General features: G+C 47.8%; 1 protein-coding gene across 3 annotated transcripts; it reads right to left on the bottom strand.

Annotated features, from left to right (window-relative positions):
• Positions 1 to 1396: 1396 nt before the first annotated feature.
• Positions 1397 to 16721, bottom strand: TMEM125 (transmembrane protein 125). 3 transcript variants are annotated; one of them, XM_072126637.1, is made up of 3 exons: positions 16677 to 16721; positions 10583 to 10774; positions 1397 to 6765 (listed from the first exon to the last, which is right to left on the bottom strand). In XM_072126637.1, exon 3 carries the CDS (start codon positions 6372 to 6374, stop codon positions 5718 to 5720), a length of 657 nt encoding a protein of 218 aa, XP_071982738.1. In that variant the 5' UTR covers positions 6375 to 6765; positions 10583 to 10774; positions 16677 to 16721; the 3' UTR covers positions 1397 to 5717. The 3 variants fall into 3 exon arrangements, with proteins under 3 accessions (XP_071982738.1, XP_071982739.1, XP_071982740.1); XM_072126638.1 differs by having other exon boundaries at positions 10568 to 10774; XM_072126639.1 differs by lacking the exons at positions 10583 to 10774; positions 16677 to 16721 and adding an exon at positions 8679 to 8922.
• Positions 16722 to 19579: the final 2858 nt, after the last annotated feature.

The raw sequence follows: 19579 nt of genomic DNA on the forward strand, positions 1-19579 counted from the left end.
ACTGCACATGAGGGCACAGGACCGGAGCTACTGCACATGAGGGCACAGGAGCGGGAGCTACTGCACATGAGGGCACAGGAGCCGGAGCTACTGCACATGAGGGCACAGGACCGGAGCTACTGCACATGAGGGCACAGGAGCTGGAGCTACTGCACATGAGGGCACAGGAGCCGGAGCTACTGCACATGAGGGCACAGGACCGGAGCTACTGCACATGAGGGCACAGGAGCTGGAGCTACTGCACATGAGGGCACAGGAGCTGGAGCTACTGCACATGCCGGCACAGGAACCGGAGCTACTGCACATGAGGGCACAGGAGCCGGAGCTACTGCACATGAGGGCACAGGACCGGAGCTACTGCACATGAGGGCACAGGAGCTGGAGCTACTGCACATGAGGGCACAGGAGCTGGAGCTACTGCACATGCCGGCACAGGAACCGGAGCTACTGCACATGAGGGCACAGGAGCCGGAGCTACTGCACATGAGGGCACAGGACCGGAGCTACTGCACATGCGGGCACGGGGGCCGGAGCTACTGCACATGCCGGCACAGGAACCGGAGCTACTGCACATGAGGGCACAGGAGCCGGAGCTACTGCACATGAGGGCACAGGACCGGAGCTACTGCACATGCGGGCACGGGGGCCGGAGCTACTGCACATGCTGGCACAGGAGCCGGAGCTACTGCACATGAGGGCACAGGAGCCGGAGCTACTGCACATGAGGGCACAGGAGCCGGAGCTACTGCACATGAGGGCACAGGACCGGAGCTACTGCACATGAGGGCACAGGAGCCGGAGCTACTGCACATGAGGGCACAGGACCGGAGCTACTGCACATGAGGGCACAGGAGCTGGAGCTACTGCACATGAGGGCACAGGAGCTGGAGCTACTGCACATGAGGGCACAGGAGCCGGAGCTACTGCACATGCCGGCACAAGAACCGGAGCTACTGCACATGCGGGCACAGGAGCCGGAGCTACTCCACAGGGCGACACAGGAGCCGGAGCTGTGATTGGCCAGGGGTCATCGTCTGCTCTCAACTAGTGTCATGATCCCCTTAAAGATGCAGCTACATGTCCTGATAACTCGACTCGACTCTGTAGTTGTCATTACTGGACCTCCTGTTACACATACAGCAGTGATGATCAGATCTTTTTATCATGGGTGTTTTGTAACTTCAGCCTCCATATTGCGGGCCCCTATCTTCAGTCTGGTCCAGGGCCACATGGTGTCTACCACTGACCCGCATCTTCCTGTTTGTGTATGCAGAGGTTTTGGAACTTTGTATCAGAATCATGGACCAGTCAGAATCTTTATAATTAGTGAACAATTCAGCTCATAAAAATGGAATAAAGGATCAATGCGAGAGACAGAAGAAACCTAAGCGTCGCGGAGGTGGAATCATCGTATTTATTACCGGGTCACATATTTATATATATATTAGCTTCTCATTAAATAATCATTTACCTGTAAAAATATATTCTATATGTACCACGTCTTCAGATATCAGCATCTCAGATGCCTCAGGGGTAGGGCCAGCGCCTGCTGGGGTGATGTACAGGGGCCCCGCAGCAGCCGGGGGAGGTCCTGCAGGTACATGGTGGGTGCGATCTGTGGCTGATCCCGTCAGCATCGATCATCTCTAATACCCTATATATCTACATGTCTGTGAAATCATGAACACGATCTTCTATCTGGATACAATGTTAAAAATAACTTTGTGCTTTTTCCATTTATTATTCTCCAGTCACATCCAGAGCTGCATTCACTCTTCTGCTAGGTCCTGACTTATACTCTAGAGCTTTGTATATGACTGTGATGTTATAATTTATAATTCTCTAGTAACCCCCAGAGCTGCGTTCTGCTAAATCACGAATTATACGACAGAGCTTTGGTCCCTGTTCTGCTGTAATATCATCCTCTAGTCACATCCAGAGCTGCATTTACAGTTCTGACAAATCATTACATATATTCCAGAGCTTTATTCACAGTTCTGCTATTATATCATCACTTATAGTCCACCCACATCCAGAGCTGCATCCAATGATGCCATATACCAGAGAGCTGTCCATTATTTTATCTCCAGTCACACCCAGAGCTGCATCCACAGTTCTGCTATATCCTGACTTATTCCCCAAAGCTGTGTCTACAGTGCTGATATCATATCGTTACTTCTACTCTAGTTACATTCAGAGCTGCATCCAAAGTTCTGGTATTTTATAATATTATGTACTTCAGAGCTGTCTATTATTTGATCTCCAGTCACACCCAGAGCTGCATCCATAGTTCTTCTGACTTATATATTTATTAGTATTTATTAGACAGACATTTCTGTACGGACTTTGTAATCTGCAGATCTAGTGTCGCCCTAGTATCGGGGGTAACACGGATTGGGTGGGATGGATTTTTATCTGTGTATCTAAGCTCCATAGATAATCAGCACCACTGATCCGATATCTACACTCCACACATGTAATATGCACAGATAGAACCATGACATCCCCCACAATGCACCACAGCGGAGCGCTCACACATGATATGTCTGCAGCTTACAGACAAAAAAAAATAAGCCAGCAAAACTTTGAATGCAGCTCCGGTTGTGACTGGAGTAAAAGTTGATAAAACACAAGACAAACTATATAGAAAGTTACTGAACACATTCTATATAGATTTACCTATAAACAGGATCCAGGACTTGGAAACTTAAAGGGACACTCCACTCACAGCTAAGTCATTGAGTAATACCTTGTGCGGGGCCTGAGGGGAGGAGCAGGACTCACTGGGGCACATTTACTTACTCGGTCCTGTCGCGATCCCCGATCCGGATCCTGAAGTCCGGTGCGATTCACTAAGATTGTGCACCCGATATCCTGCATGTGTCGCTTCCCCGCGCAGGTCCCCGGAGTTCACCTTCTTCTTCCCGATGCATGTAAGTGCATTGTCTTGCGACACAATTTGAATTTTAAATCCCGCGTTTAGTCTGAATCAGTCGGGTTGTCCGACGGCCGCCCCCACCGATTTGTGTTGGCATGAAAATCCGATCGCATGCGCCAAAAACCCGTTAAATGCGATGCAAATTGGAAATAGTCGGGAAACCCAACACAGTCCGCGGACCCTTAGTAAATGTGCCCCAATGTCATTGTATTCCTAGAACCCTGGGGTCCTGCTCATGCACAAGAATTTGATGAATCAGCTGGGACTGGAGCGCCCCTTTAAGGGGTTCTGTTAGTTGATTCTTCTAAATGGGACGTCACACCCTGGTAGGGCCCAGTCACGTTATTACATGAGTTGGTGGCTATGTCTTCTCAAGTTGCAAAATCATTATTTTACAAAAGAGATTTTAAAGGAGACGCAAATGTGAAACCAGAGGATCTGATTGTGGTTCTGATCCATGATGATAATGATCTGATGATTTCTGATCCATGATATACTGTGACAAGAGAAAGGGAGAAGGTTTCCTAAAGAAAACTCATCATCATCAGATGTTATGTGACACCACAAGTCAGCAGACAATGTCACCCTGTGTGGGGGGATGGGTGCTGACCAGGGGGATGGGTGCTGACCAGGGGGTGGGTGCTCTCTTAAGGCTATCATCAGTAGTGACATCCGCACATCCATCCTCCACCCCCAATGTCCGCCTACTACTGTACTGCAATCCCCTTAATGCAGCCAGTGGGCCCCAAATAAGGGGTTCTGTGTGATACATGGGGCCCACTTATTAAACAGGGGCCATTCTGTATCACTGTGATAATGAAGGGTGGTCCTCCTTTACTCTCTCTGGAGGACCCAGCTATCCAAAGTAATTGCAATCCATAGGAATCATGCAATACTTCATTCCTCCTGTGGGGGCGCTGCATCTTGCTGCTTCATAGTGATGACCACTAAGAGGACGTGCTACAAGCGTGGACAACTAACTCACTGATTTCAGTGGACATTGTGTAATGCTGACTTCCTCCTGCGGGGGCGCTGTGGGGAGATGAATCTCTCTTTATCCCTTACAGATGAAGGCCTCATGCACATGACTGTGTGCGGCCGGGTATTTGTAATGGGCAGTTGACGCTCTCCGTATCTGCATACGTGCAGTACTATAGACGCCTGCGCTCCCGGGGGCCTCACAAATCTTCCATCTACAAAGGAAACTCTGTATCACATCTGTCTTATTTCTGTTACATTGTATCGGCGGCTCCTCTGTCTGTGGTTGATTACGGTTTCCCAGCATGCATTGTGTGCGCTACAATCGCCTCTTTTTGTTCTCAGTGATTGCCCCATTGTGACTTCATGTGAAAGATGGAAAGGAAAGGGTCAAGGACCGAGGGGACAATAGAGGACACTACGAGGAGGACAACTCCAAATTTAGGGAACTTACCGTTGTCCATAAGTTTTACATTTGTTTCATTTCGCAGCTTAATCTGAAGTGATCAGTAACTATGTATATAGCGTTTCTCTCTAGTCACAACCAAAGCAGCTAAATTCAAGTCAGAAGAGCAGCCCATTGTAGGAGCTCAGATGACATCATAATATTGGGATATCGTGGTAACGTGGAGATGTCGTGATGACATGGTCAGAGCTCGTAGGTCACATGACTGACATCGCTGTGGATGTGAGCAGAGTACAGGACCTGATACTCAACAGCTGTAGGTCCAAGATGGAACTTTAGAATTTTCTACACAAGTTACTTCTGAAGAACACCAGTGTTTTTCTTGCTGTTAATAAGTCATGGGGTTAAAGATTTAGAAACATCCAAATGTAGAATTTTTGACCAAATCGAGTCTAAAATCAGGTACAAAGATCACATGGTGCAGCCGGATCCTTCAAGTATCAAGGACCTTCATGTCCTCATCAAGACCCCAGAATGACATCACGATGACCCTATCAGGTCCTCACAATGACTCTATCATCACTACAACATAACAGTATCATGGCCTAATTCTGTCCTCACGATGACCCCACCATGACATCATCATGACCTAATCACGTGCTCATCATGATTTCATCCTAAACCAGTGATGGAGAACCTTTTGGAGACAGAGTGCCCAAACTACACCTAACACCCACTTATACGTCGCACAGTGCCAACATGACAATTTAAGCAGTAACCTATTGATCTCTGCTGTATCACAGGTTTTAATCGCATTGGCGTCCTGAGTTCACCAATACAATAGAAAGATGATGGAGAAATTTGGATTGTAGCTTCCCTCCAGGGTCCCCTGAAGAGGAAGAATCAGGGGACCCAGAGCAGGAGCTCCAATCATAATCCGTCTCTATCCACACCTTCTTGTTCCTCCTTTAGTCCTGGCAGCCAAGGATGTTGCTTTAAAATAGCGCTGAGCTTGGCATCTCCTGGGCTGTATTGGACTGCAGGAGGAAGCTTTAAGTCCAGTTTGGTAAACTCTGTGTTGGGGTGAAGGCCTGTGTGCCCACAGAAAGGGCTCTGAGTGCCACCTCTGGCACCCGTGCCATAGGTTCGCCACCACTGTCCTAAACCAATGACATCATGACCCTTTCAAGTTCTCATCTTGACATCATCATAACCATATCATGACCTCACTATGACATCAAGTCACCACCATGACCTCAACACCATTACTTCCCCACCAAGATCTCACCAAGACGTTATCATTCTATAATCATGAAAATTTTGGCTCAGGTCCACAGAATTTGGTTAAATGCAGAAGAGCTCAGCTCCATTTGTGGCTTTGGCGTAGGAGGGGGCTCAGATGAGGTTGGCCAGACTTGAGGTGGTGTTCTGCCGTTGATGTAATTGTCCAGAGATGGAGAAAACCCACATGTTACGTGGATGGAACCGATTAGGAAAACAAGATCTGCAAACAAGCAGCAGGATGAATACGACGACCCCAAAGAGGAGCAATGATCCCACAACGACTAGTGACACCCCAACGCTGTGCATGGTGACCAGGAAGGGAGGGAATCCGGGAGTCTCTCCAGCAAAAGACAGAATAAGCAGGACGATGCCGCACGCGAGGATAATTATGGAGCTTATAAGGAAAACCAGCGTGTCCGACATCCCACCACTCTTCAGCATGTTAATGTGGTCACGTCTGGTCAAACATTGCATGTCCTGGATGGCCGAGCTCAGAAGTTGCTTCAGTAAAACCAGAAGGGCCAGTATACAAAGCGTGACCCCTACAGCCAATCTCCATTCTCCCGACTGACTGGTGGTAGAGGAGAGGAGGACAATCCCTCCAATTCCGCAGGCCAAAATCAGGATCACGGAAAAACTGTAGCAAACTATGGACTTGACTGGCTCCCGAGACCACCACAGCTCCGTGTGCTCCTCCAAAGCTTCATTTTGGATGTGTTCTTGGTTGGGTGAAGCCCTCGGTGGTGGCAACTCATCAATAGAAGACATGATGACCACAGGAGAACCAAAGGTCAAAGACTTCGAGTAGGGGCAGAAGGTCAAGGATTGTTCTCCAGGGTTACAGCCATGATGAAGAAGATGATGGACACAAGGCTACGGAGCAAAGTTCATTGACACCAGAACCGCAGGACGTGTCATGATGAAAGATCCAGGAGATTTATGGGAGACTCTATAAAAGAGACCGACCGCCTATACAAGAGACCCGGCCGAGGGACACAGGAGAACAAAGGACAGCAAGACGTCTCGCTGATGGACATCTGGAAGTCAACGTCATAGGGGATAAAAGCTCCTTCAAATCCTTCCTGCTGCCTACAAGAACGTCTACTTCTCTGATGACCATAAGTGGGGTCTCCTCTTACTCTTCAAAGTGACGCGTGACCTAAAGGACAAAACATCAGGGAGTTAGTATTTCATGGAAGGACAAACAACAATCATGTACCACCGCCATACGGTCAGTCATACGGCACAGACATGGGTGATGTGCTGGGACTAGGAATCATCACGAAAAATCTTCCGAAAAATCTTTGTATACAATACATCCATAAACAAAATGGGGGCCTGAATCGTGTTTTAACGTCGGGTTACCTGAATTTTACCGATTTGTGCCGATTTTCCCTGAATTGCTTCGGGTTTTTGGCGCATGCGATCGGATTGTGTCACATCAACGGAAATCGGGGGGTGTGGCCGTCGGAAAGCCGACGGATTCGGAAAAACTGACGTATTTTATTTTAAAAATGTGTCGCATGACACACACTTACCTGCACCCAGCATAGCTTGGTGAACTTCAGTGCACTCCGACGGACTTCATAAATACATGCGCAGTTTAAGTGTGTAAGTGCAAACTACGGTAGAAAACTGGCGCAGACAGAATAATAAATGTACATACATACACATAGACACCGTCTACTGACACACATAATACATACATACATACACTGACATAGACACCGTCTACTGATGTACATACACTCACATAGACACAGCCTACTGACACACATACATACACTGACACACATAATACACACATACATACACTTATTGACACACATAATACACACAACACTTACTGACACACATAATACACACATACATACACTTACTGACACACATACATACACTGACATAGACACCGTCTACTGATGTACATACACTCACATAGACACAGCCTACTGACACACATAATACACACACTGACATAGACACCTTCTACTGATGTACATACACTCACATAGACACAGCCTACTGACACACATAATACACACATACATACACTGACACACACAATACACACAACACTTACTGACACACATACATACACACATACATACACTTACTGACACACATACATACACACATACATACACTTACTGACACACATACATACACTGACATAGACACCGTCTACTGATGTACATACACTCACATAGACACAGCCTACTGACACACATAATACACACATACATACACTTATTGACACACATAATACACACAACACTTACTGACACACATACATACACACATACATACACTTACTGACACACATACATACACTGACATAGACACCGTCTACTGATGTACATACACTCACATAGACACAGCCTACTGACACACATAATACACACATACATACACTGACACACACAATACACACATACATACACTTACTGACACACATACATACACTGACATAGACACCGTCTACTGATGTACATACACTCACATAGACACAGCCTACTTACACACATGATACACACATACATACACTTATTGACACACATACATACACACAACACTTACTGACACACATAGTACACACATACATACACACAACACTTACTGACACACATAGTACACACATACATACACTGACACACATAATACACACATACATACACTCACTGACACACCTAATACACACATACATACACTTACTGACACACACAATACACACATACACTCACATAGACACATTCTATTGACACCCATAATACACACATACATACACAACACATATATACAATCAAATAGACACAGTCTACATACATACATAATACACACATACATAATACACTCACACATACCCTCTCATACATGCACCAGTAGACAATTACAAATATTCACAGATAAAACGCTGCTGATCTTTCCTTTATAGCAGCAGACCCCATTATATATGTATCAGCAGTGTCAGCCCGGCAGTGGGTATATACATATACATCACCTGGCGGGAGGCGGTGCCGGCCACACACAGGGAACACTTGTCACAGTCACTCCCCCCATCCCCCATGTACTTACCTCCCCCCTGGCGGCAGGGTATGGGGGGCTCAGTGCACGCTGAGGCTCGGGGGGCAGCGCTGACATTATGTCCCTCTCATTGTGACTCTTGACACTTTCTTCTCTCCCTGTCACCAAGTTACTGCCAGAGGAGGAGCCGCCTGTAACCCTTCACATCCCAGTGCCCGCAGCAGGAAGCTTCTACTTATTGTCCACCCTCCCTGCCTGGACTGGCTGATAACAGCGAGCAATAGATTACACTGCAGATGGCTCTAGGACTGCGGGGACTTCATCCCTTTAAGAGAGAGTTTGTTTCCACATTGGATTAGGAAAAGTTCTGCTACGTTGTAATATAATGTTTGGGTGAGACGCTGAGCCCCAGGAGTCGCCCAGGTAAGGAAGTCGTCAGTGGAACGAGGAAACAAATAAACACTGAGCGGCGTCACCATCATCCAGCGCTCACCTGTAGATGTCACCTGAGACACTGAACGGAGGGAGGCGGCACATACATGATGGGTGTCACATGCGGGCCCCCCGGGGGGTCCACGTCTACTCACAGATCACTTTTGATTTTGATTTTTATTTCCTTTCATTACTCACCTGCGCCTGAAGGATTTGCACTAAAAAAAACCCACAAAGGGGTGTGGTCTCAGGAAAGGGGGTGTGGCCGGCCGGCAAAAAAATTAATGAGGGCAACTAAAACAGGTCTAGAAGTAGAACTGGACACGTTCATCATCACAATTATAAATCTGCCGCATTGTATCATGGAATATAAGAGGTCAGAGCGTATAGATTGGGGTTCATAGCAGAGAACTATGGGGGGGGGGGGGGGTCACCATCTGTTAGGATTAGGAGTTCTCGGGTTTCCAGGTCAGAATGAATAAATGTCACTCAGTCTTATATTGGATCTTCTTGATGAACTTTAACAAATTATCAATACAATTCCTTATAATTAAGCGATTCTGTTAATATAAAGGGGCGAGGCTCAGCGCCCGGGGCTGATAATCCTGTGTACTGTCCGGGCCGCACTCTGGACTTAGGACCGTTCCTTATTCCATATTATCTGTAAGTCATTATCATCATCATCTCCGCCGCTCCCTGGTGTTTACTGCCTTTTCCCACCCAGCTTTCCCGCATTCCGAGCAACAGAGTATATACATTCTTATATCCTCTATTAGTAGTCACCCAGCTTTCTCTCAGTATATATACAGTATATATTCATCTTTATACCCTGTGGTAGACACCCAGCTTTCCCTTATTATAAGCAGCAGCACAGTATATACAGTAAACACATCCTTATACCCTGTGGTAGTTACCCAGCTTTCCCTCATTCTGATCAGCACAGTATATACATCCTTATATCCTGTATTAGTCACCCAGCTTTCCCTCATTCTGAGGAGCACAGTATATACAGTAAACACATCCTTATACCCTGTGGTAGTTACCCAGCTTTCCCTCATTCTGATCAGCACAGTATATACATCCTTATATCCTGTATTAGTCACCCAGCTTTCCCTCATTCTGAGGAGCACAGTATATACATCCTTATATCCTGTATTAGTCACCCAGCTTTCCCTCATTCTGAGGAGCACAGTATATACATCCTTATATCCTGTATTAGTCACCCAGCTTTCCCTCATTCCGAGCAGCACAGTATATACATCCTTATATCCTCTATTGGTAGTCACCCAGCTTTCCTAGAAACTTATACAAGTCACATGTATATCACGGATATCCGGGCTGCCTGGTATTATTGGGGTCCAATTGTACTTGTACAGCCTATTTCCTACTGGGAAGGTCTCATGGCACCCGGGCACTGCCCTCCCATCCTAGAGACCCCACAGGTGCCGGGGCCCGGAGTCACTGTCCCCGCTGCTTCCCTCCTGTCAGAGCCTGAATGGGTTAAATACCTGTTCCAGCCTCACCTGAGGGTCTACACCGGGGTCTCCGGGGATGTATGGGGGCCGCCTCCTCCTCCCCGTCCTGTCCCGTCTTACAGGATTCCTGCTCCTGGTTATTATGCGCAGGTGGTAACTGTATCTCTTCCTCCTCCGCGCTGATTGGCTGCCGCCGCGGTGACCGGGAGGGCGGGGACATTCCAGGTGAGTCTCCACCTGCTGCAGCGACACGGATACATTGTACCTGTCACTTCTGTACCTGACCAGGGGAACCTGTCAGCAGGAGTCACCCAGACTGCAGCCAGTGTTATGTATTGTCCCTGAAGAGAGGTGTAATCAGACCTCACACTGCTGTGCTCTGTGCTCTCTGCAGCCAGTGTTATGTATTGTCCCTGGAGAGATGTGTAATCAGACCTCACACTGCTGTGCTCTGTGCTCTCTGCAGCCAGTGTTATGTATTGTCCCTGGAGAGATGTGTAATCAGACCTCACACTGCTGTGCTCTGTGCTCTCTGCAGCTAGTGTTATGTATTGTCCCTGGAGAGATGTGTAATCAGACCTCACACTGCTCTGCTCTGTGCTCTCTGCAGCCAGTGTTATGTACTGCCCCTGAAGAGAGGTGTAATCAGACCTCACACAGCTGTGCTCTGTGCTCTCTGCAGCCAGTGTTATGTATTGTCCCTGGAGAGATGTGGAATCAAACCTCACACTGCTGTGCTCTGTGCTCTCTGCAGCCAGTGTTATGTATTGTCCCTGGAGAGATGTGTAATCAGACCTCACACTGCTGTGCTCTGTGCTCTCTGCAGCCAGTCTTATGTATTGCTAATTTACTTTGTGTTTTGATTCTTACTATCTCTGCTTGCTGTCAATGATCCTGAAACTGAAATTCCCCTTTGCCCTTACCTAATATTTCCCAGAGCTGATGGTTTGGTAGTGGGGACCCCAGACTGAGGAATTTTACATGCACTAATATCATGATGAGAGATGTGTGCTTCTGCAGTCTCCTAACACAGGAATAACGAATCTATGCTGGATACAATTGTAACAAATCCTCATCTGTGAGAAGTATTAGATCCATAGTTGGGCGACTGGTATAGTGTGGACATCCTGGGAGCTGTTGGCTCCGCTGTGGTACAGAGGGCAGACGTGAGCCAAAACCTGAGTAATGTCAGGGGGACATATCAGGGGGAGCCATGGCAGTGCCAGGGTACACTATGACTGGCAGTGTATGAGGGTACACTATGACTGGCAGTGTATGAGGGGTGCACTATGACTGGCAGTGTATGAGGGGTGCACTATGACTGGCAGTGTATGAGGGGTACACTATGACTGGCAGTGTATGAGGGTACACTATGACTGGCAGTGTATGAGGGTACAGTATGACTGGCAGTGTATGAGGGGTGCACTATGACTGGCAGTGTATGAGGGGTACAGTATGACTGGCAGTGTATGAGGGTGCACTATGACTGGCAGTGTATGAGGGTACACTATGACTGGCAGTGTATGAGGGTACACTATGACTGGCAGTGTATGAGGGGTGCACTATGACTGGCAGTGTATGAGGGGTGCACTATGACTGGCAGTGTATGAGGGGTACACTATGACTGGCAGTGTATGAGGGTACACTATGACTGGCAGTGTATGAGGGTACAGTATGACTGGCAGTGTATGAGGGGTGCACTATGACTGGCAGTGTATGAGGGGTACAGTATGACTGGCAGTGTATGAGGGTGCACTATGACTGGCAGTGTATGAGGGTACACTATGACTGGCAGTGTATGAGGGGTACACTATGACTGGCAGTGTATGAGGGGTACACTATGACTGGCAGTGTATGAGGGGTACACTATGACTGGCAGTGTATGAGGGGTACACTATGACTGGCAGTGTATGAGGGTGCACTATGACTGGGAGTGTATGAGGGTACAGTATGACTGGGAGTGTATGAGGGTACACTATGACTGGCAGTGTATGAGGGGTACACTATGACTGGCAGTGTATGAGGGTGCACTATGACTGGCAGTGTATGAGGGTGCACTATGACTGGCAGTGTATGAGGGGTACGCTATGACTGGCAGTGTATGAGGGTGCACTATGACTGGCAGTGTATGAGGGTGCACTATGACTGGCAGTGTATGAGGGTACACTATGACTGGCAGTGTATGAGGGTACAGTATGACTGGGAGTGTATGAGGGGTACACTATGACTGGCAGTGTATGAGGGGTACACTATGACTGGCAGTGTATGAGGGGTACAGTATGACTGGCAGTGTATGAGGGGTACACTATGACTGGCAGTGTATGAGGGTACACTATGACTGGCAGTGTATGAGGGGTACACTATGACTGGCAGTGTATGAGGGGTGCACTATGACTGGCAGTGTATGAGGGGTACACTATGATTGGCAGTGTATGAGGGGTACACTATGATTGGCAGTGTATGAGGGGTACACTATGACTGGCAGTGTATGAGGGGTACACTATGACTGGCAGTGTATGAGGGTACAGTATGACTGGGAGTGTATGAGGGTACACTATGACTGGCAGTGTATGAGGGTACACTATGACTGGCAGTGTATGAGGGGTACACTATGACTGGCAGTGTATGAGGGGTACACTATGACTGGCAGTGTATGAGGGTGCACTATGACTGGCAGTGTATGAGGGGTGCACTATGACTGGCAGTGTATGAGGGGTACACTATGACTGGCAGTGTATGAGGGGTACACTATGACTGGCAGTGTATGAGGGTGCACTATGACTGGCAGTGTATGAGGGTGCACTATGACTGGCAGTGTATGAGGGGTAGACTATGACTGGCAGTGTATGAGGGTACACTATGACTGGCAGTGTATGAGGGGTGCACTATGACTGGCAGTGTATGAGGGGTACACTATGACTGGCAGTGTATGAGGGTGCACTATGACTGGCAGTGTATGAGGGGTGCACTATGACTGGCAGTGTATGAGGGATACACTATGACTGGCAGTGTATGAGGGGTACACTATGACTGGCAGTGTATGAGGGGTACACTATGACTGGCAGTGTATGAGGGGTGCACTATGACTGGCAGTGTATGAGGGGTACACTATGACTGGCAGTGTATGAGGGGTGCACTATGACTGGCAGTGTATGAGGGGTACACTATGACTGGCAGTGTATGAGGGTACACTATGACTGGCAGTGTATGAGGGTACACTATGACTGGCAGTGTATGAGGGTGCACTATGACTGGCAGTGTATGAGGGTGCACTATGACTGGCAGTGTATGAGGGGTAGACTATGACTGGCAGTGTATGAGGGTACACTATGACTGGCAGTGTATGAGAGGTGCACTATGACTGGCAATGTATGAGGGGTAGACTATGACTGGCAGTGTATGAGGGGTGCACTATGACTGGCAGTGTATGAGGGGTACACTATGACTGGCAGTGTATGAGGGTGCACTATGACTGGCAGTGTATGAGGGGTACACTATGACTGGCAGTGTATGAGGGGTACACTATGACTGGCAGTGTATGAGGGTACACTATGACTGGCAGTGTATGAGGGGTACACTATGACTGGCAGTGTATGAGGGGTACACTATGACTGGCAGTGTATGAGGGGTACACTATGACTGGCAGTGTATGAGGGTGCACTATGACTGGCAGTGTATGAGGGTACACTATGACTGGCAGTGTATGAGGGGTACACTATGACTGGCAGTGTATGAGGGTGCACTATGACTGGCAGTGTATGAGGGTGCACTATGACTGGCAGTGTATGAGGGGTACACTATGACTGGCAGTGTATGAGGGTGCACTATGACTGGCAGTGTATGAGGGTACACTATGACTGGCAGTGTATGAGGGTACACTATGACTGGCAGTGTATGAGGGGTACACTATGACTGGCAGTGTATGAGGGTGCACTATGACTGGCAGTGTATGAGGGGTACACTATGACTGGCAGTGTATGAGGGGTACAGTATGACTGGCAGTGTATGAGGGTGCACTATGACTGGCAGTGTATGAGGGGTACACTATGACTGGCAGTGTATGAGGGTACACTATGACTGGCAGTGTATGAGGGGTACACTATGACTGGCAGTGTATGAGGGGTACACTATGACTGGCAGTGTATGAGGGTGCACTATGACTGGCAGTGTATGTGGGGTACACTATGACTGGCAGTGTATGAGGGTGCACTATGACTGGCAGTGTATGAGGGGTACACTATGACTGGCAGTGTATGAGGGGTGCACTATGACTGGCAGTGTATGAGGGGTACACTATGACTGGCAGTGTATGAGGGGTACACTATGACTGGCAGTGTATGAGGGGTACACTATGACTGGCAGTGTATGAGGGGTGCACTATGACTGGCAGTGTATGAGGGTACACTATGACTGGCAGTGTATGAGGGTACACTATGACTGGCAGTGTATGAGGGGTACAGTATGACTGGCAGTGTATGAGGGTACACTATGACTGGCAGTGTATGAGGGTGCACTATGACTGGCAGTGTATGAGGGTGCACTATGACTGGCAGTGTATGAGGGTGCACTATGACTGGCAGTGTATGAGGGGTAGACTATGACTGGCAGTGTATGAGGGTACACTATGACTGGCAGTGTATGAGAGGTGCACTATGACTGGCAATGTATGAGGGGTAGACTATGACTGGCAGTGTATGAGGGGTGCACTATGACTGGCAGTGTATGAGGGGTACACTATGACTGGCAGTGTATGAGGGTGCACTATGACTGGCAGTGTATGAGGGTGCACTATGACTGGCAGTGTATGAGGGGTACACTATGACTGGCAGTGTATGAGGGTACACTATGACTGGCAGTGTATGAGGGTACACTATGACTGGCAGTGTATGAGGGTACACTATGACTGGCAGTGTATGAGGGGTACACTATGACTGGCAGTGTATGAGGGGTACACTATGACTGGCAGTGTATGAGGGTGCACTATGACTGGCAGTGTATGAGGGGTACACTATGACTGGCAGTGTATGAGGGTGCACTATGACTGGCAGTGTATGAGGGGTACACTATGACTGGCAGTGTATGAGGGGTGCACTATGACTGGCAGTGTATGAGGGGTGCACTATGACTGGCAGTGTATGAAGGGTACACTATGACTGGCAGTGTATGAGGGGTACACTATGACTGGCAGTGTATGAGGGGTGCACTATGACTGGCAGTGTATGAGGGTACACTATGACTGGCAGTGTATGAGGGGTGCACTATGACTGGCAGTGTATGAGGGGTGCACTATGACTGGCAGTGTATGAAGGGTACACTATGACTGGCAGTGTATGAGGGGTACACTATGACTGGCAGTGTATGAGGGGTACACTATGACTGGCAGTGTATGAGGGGTACACTATGACTGGCAGTGTATGAGGGTACACTATGACTGGCAGTGTATGAGGGGTACACTATGACTGGCAGTGTATGAGGGGTACAGTATGACTGGCAGTGTATGAGGGGTACAGTATGACTGGCAGTGTATGATGGTACACTATGACTGACAGTGTATGAGGGGTACACTATGACTGGCAGTGTATGAGGGTACAGTATGACTGGCAGTGTATGAGGGGTACAGTATGACTGGCAGTGTATGAGGGGTACACTATGACTGGCAGTGTATGAGGGGTACACTATGACTGGCAGTGTATGAGGGGTACACTATGACTGGCAGTGTATGAGGGGTACACTATGACTGGCAGTGTATGAGGGTACACTATGACTGGCAGTGTATGAGGGTACACTATGACTGGCAGTGTATGAGGGGTACACTATGACTGGCAGTGTATGAGGGGTACACTATGACTGGCAGTGTATGAGGGGTACACTATGACTGGCAGTGTATGAGGGGTATGTGAAGAAGACCAATGTTTTTTTATAGTATTAAAAACTGGTTTTCTGTAACTCTGGTTGTGGTACATTAGTTTCCTGGTTGGTAACTTCTGTGTGAATGATTTCTTATTCTACTTCTCTCATTAGGCCGGCCACCTAATGCTCTATTCTCTTCTGTCTAGTATCACCACCTGGGAGCTGTGTACCAAAACCAGGGAATGTGCTGTTACAATGTAAAATTATGTAATAAATGTTATGTTCTACTTACCTGCAGCATGGTGGGTCTGCTCTGACCTTATAAGAGGCAGGCCAGCAGCAGCTCTGGTGTTTTATAGGGGAAGCTGCAGAGAATTGTGGGTATGTCAATTGTATAAAAGGTGTCACTGACCAGCAATCTGGGGGATTATGATTGTGGAGATTTGTGTTTTGCCTTCTGCTGGTCTGTGGAACTACAAGAGCCGCGTGTTTATTGAACCTGTTATGTTATATATGGACTTTTCAAAATAAACTCCTTTGGATTATTTTCATCAAGCAAAGCCTGATTGTGCATTGAAAAGCCTATGCCTCACATACACTATGACTGGCAGTGTATGAGGGGTACACTATGACTGGCAGTGTATGAGGGGTACACTATGACTGGCAGTGTATGAGGGGTACACTATGACTGGCAGTGTATGAGGGGTGCACTATGACTGGCAGTGTATGAGGGGTACAGTATGACTGGCAGTGTATGAGGGGTACACTATGACTGGCAGTGTATGAGGGGTACACTATGACTGGCAGTGTATGAGGGTACACTATGACTGGCAGTGTATGAGGGTACACTATGACTGGCAGTGTATGAGGGGTGCACTATGACTGGCAGTGTATGAGGGGTACAGTATGACTGGCAGTGTATGAGGGGTGCACTATGACTGGCAGTGTATGAGGGGTGCACTATGACTGGCAGTGTATGAGGGGTACACTATGACTGGCAGTGTATGAGGGGTACACTATGACTGGCAGTGTATGAGGGGTACAGTATGACTGGCAGTGTATGAGGGGTGCACTATGACTGGCAGTGTATGAGGGGTGCACTATGACTGGCAGTGTATGAGGGGTGCACTATGACTGGCAGTGTATGAGGGGTACACTATGACTGGCAGTGTATGAGGGTACACTATGACTGGCAGTGTATGAGGGTACACTATGACTGGCAGTGTATGAGGGGTACAGTATGACTGGCAGTGTATGAGGGGTACAGTATGACTGGCAGTGTATGAGGGGTGCACTATGACTGGCAGTGTATGAGGGGTGCACTATGACTGGCAGTGTATGAGGGGTACAGTATGACTGGCAGTGTATGAGGGGTGCACTATGACTGGCAGTGTATGAGGGGTGCACTATGACTGGCAGTGTATGAGGGGTGCACTATGACTGGCAGTGTATGAGGGGTACAGTATGACTGGCAGTGTATGAGGGGTGCACTATGACTGGCAGTGTATGAGGGGTGCACTATGACTGGCAGTGTATGAGGGGTACACTATGACTGGCAGTGTATGAGGGTACACTATGACTGGCAGTGTATGAGGGTACACTATGACTGGCAGTGTATGAGGGGTACAGTATGACTGGCAGTGTATGAGGGTACACTATGACTGGCAGTGTATGAGGGTACACTATGACTGGCAGTGTATGAGGGTACACTATGACTGGCAGTGTATGAGGGTGCACTATGACTGGCAGTGTATGAGGGGTACAGTATGACTGGCAGTGTATGAGGGTACACTATGACTGGCAGTGTATGAGGGTACACTATGACTGGCAGTGTATGAGGGGTACAGTATGACTGGCAGTGTATGAGGGTACACTATGACTGGCAGTGTATGAGGGTACACTATGACTGGCAGTGTATGAGGGTACACTATGACTGGCAGTGTATGAGGGTACAGTATGACTGGCAGTGTATGAGGGTACACTATGACTGGCAGTGTATGAGGGTACAGTATGACTGGCAGTGTATGAGGGGTAGACTATGACTGGCAGTGTATGAGGGGTACACTATGACTGGCAGTGTATGAGGGGTACAGTATGACTGGCAGTGTATGAGGGTACACTATGACTGGCAGTGTATGAGGGTACACTATGACTGGCAGTGTATGAGGGTACACTATGACTGGCAGTGTATGAGGGGTGCACTATGACTGGCAGTGTATGAGGGGTGCAGTATGACTGGCAGTGTATGAGGGGTACAGTATGACTGGCAGTGTATGAGGGGTGCACTATGACTGGCAGTGTATGAGGGTACACTATGACTGGCAGTGTATGAGGGTACACTATGACTGGCAGTGTATGAGGGGTATGTGAAGAAGACCAATGTTTTTTTATAGTATTAAAAACTGGTTTTCTGTAACTCTGGTTGTGGTACATTAGTTTCCTGGTTGGTAACTTCTGTGTGAATGATTTCTTATTCTACTTCTCTCATTAGGCCGGCCACCTAATGCTCTATTCTCTTCTGTCTAGTATCACCACCTGGGAGCTGTGTACCAAAACCAGGGAATGTGCTGTTACAATGTAAAATTATGTAATAAATGTTATGTTCTACTTACCTGCAGCATGGTGGGTCTGCTCTGACCTTATAAGAGGCAGGCCAGCAGCAGCTCTGGTGTTTTATAGGGGAAGCTGCAGAGAATTGTGGGTATGTCAATTGTATAAAAGGTGTCACTGACCAGCAATCTGGGGGATTATGATTGTGGAGATTTGTGTTTTGCCTTCTGCTGGTCTGTGGAACTACAAGAGCCGCGTGTTTATTGAACCTGTTATGTTATATATGGACTTTTCAAAATAAACTCCTTTGGATTATTTTCATCAAGCAAAGCCTGATTGTGCATTGAAAAGCCTATGCCTCACATATGGTGTCAGAAGTGGGATTCCATTTGAGTATTGCTCCAAGTACTCCTATTTAAAGAAACAGAGGTGTTATGTACAAGACTCGTTCCTGGCGCATTAAACCAAAAGAAACTGTGCCTGTAAAGCGAGTTTCTGCAAGTAAGTCCAGCAAGATGGAAAATCCAGGTGCTAGATCTAAAATCAGGCCGTCTGCAGAGAAAGAGGAGGAATCAGAGGTCCAGGGAGCTGCTGCTGCTTCATTAACTCCAGGTGTGACCAAACCTCCTGAAAAGACTTTACCTG

This window comes from Engystomops pustulosus, chromosome 10, assembly GCF_040894005.1.
Source record: "Engystomops pustulosus chromosome 10, aEngPut4.maternal, whole genome shotgun sequence".
Classification (NCBI taxonomy): Eukaryota; Metazoa; Chordata; class Amphibia; order Anura; family Leptodactylidae; genus Engystomops; species Engystomops pustulosus.

Excerpts from the sequence above, each read along its gene's own strand:
- TMEM125 (XM_072126637.1), bottom strand. The coding sequence starts at position 6,374 with ATGTCTTCTATTGATGAGTTGCCACCACCGAGGGCTTCACCCAACCAA.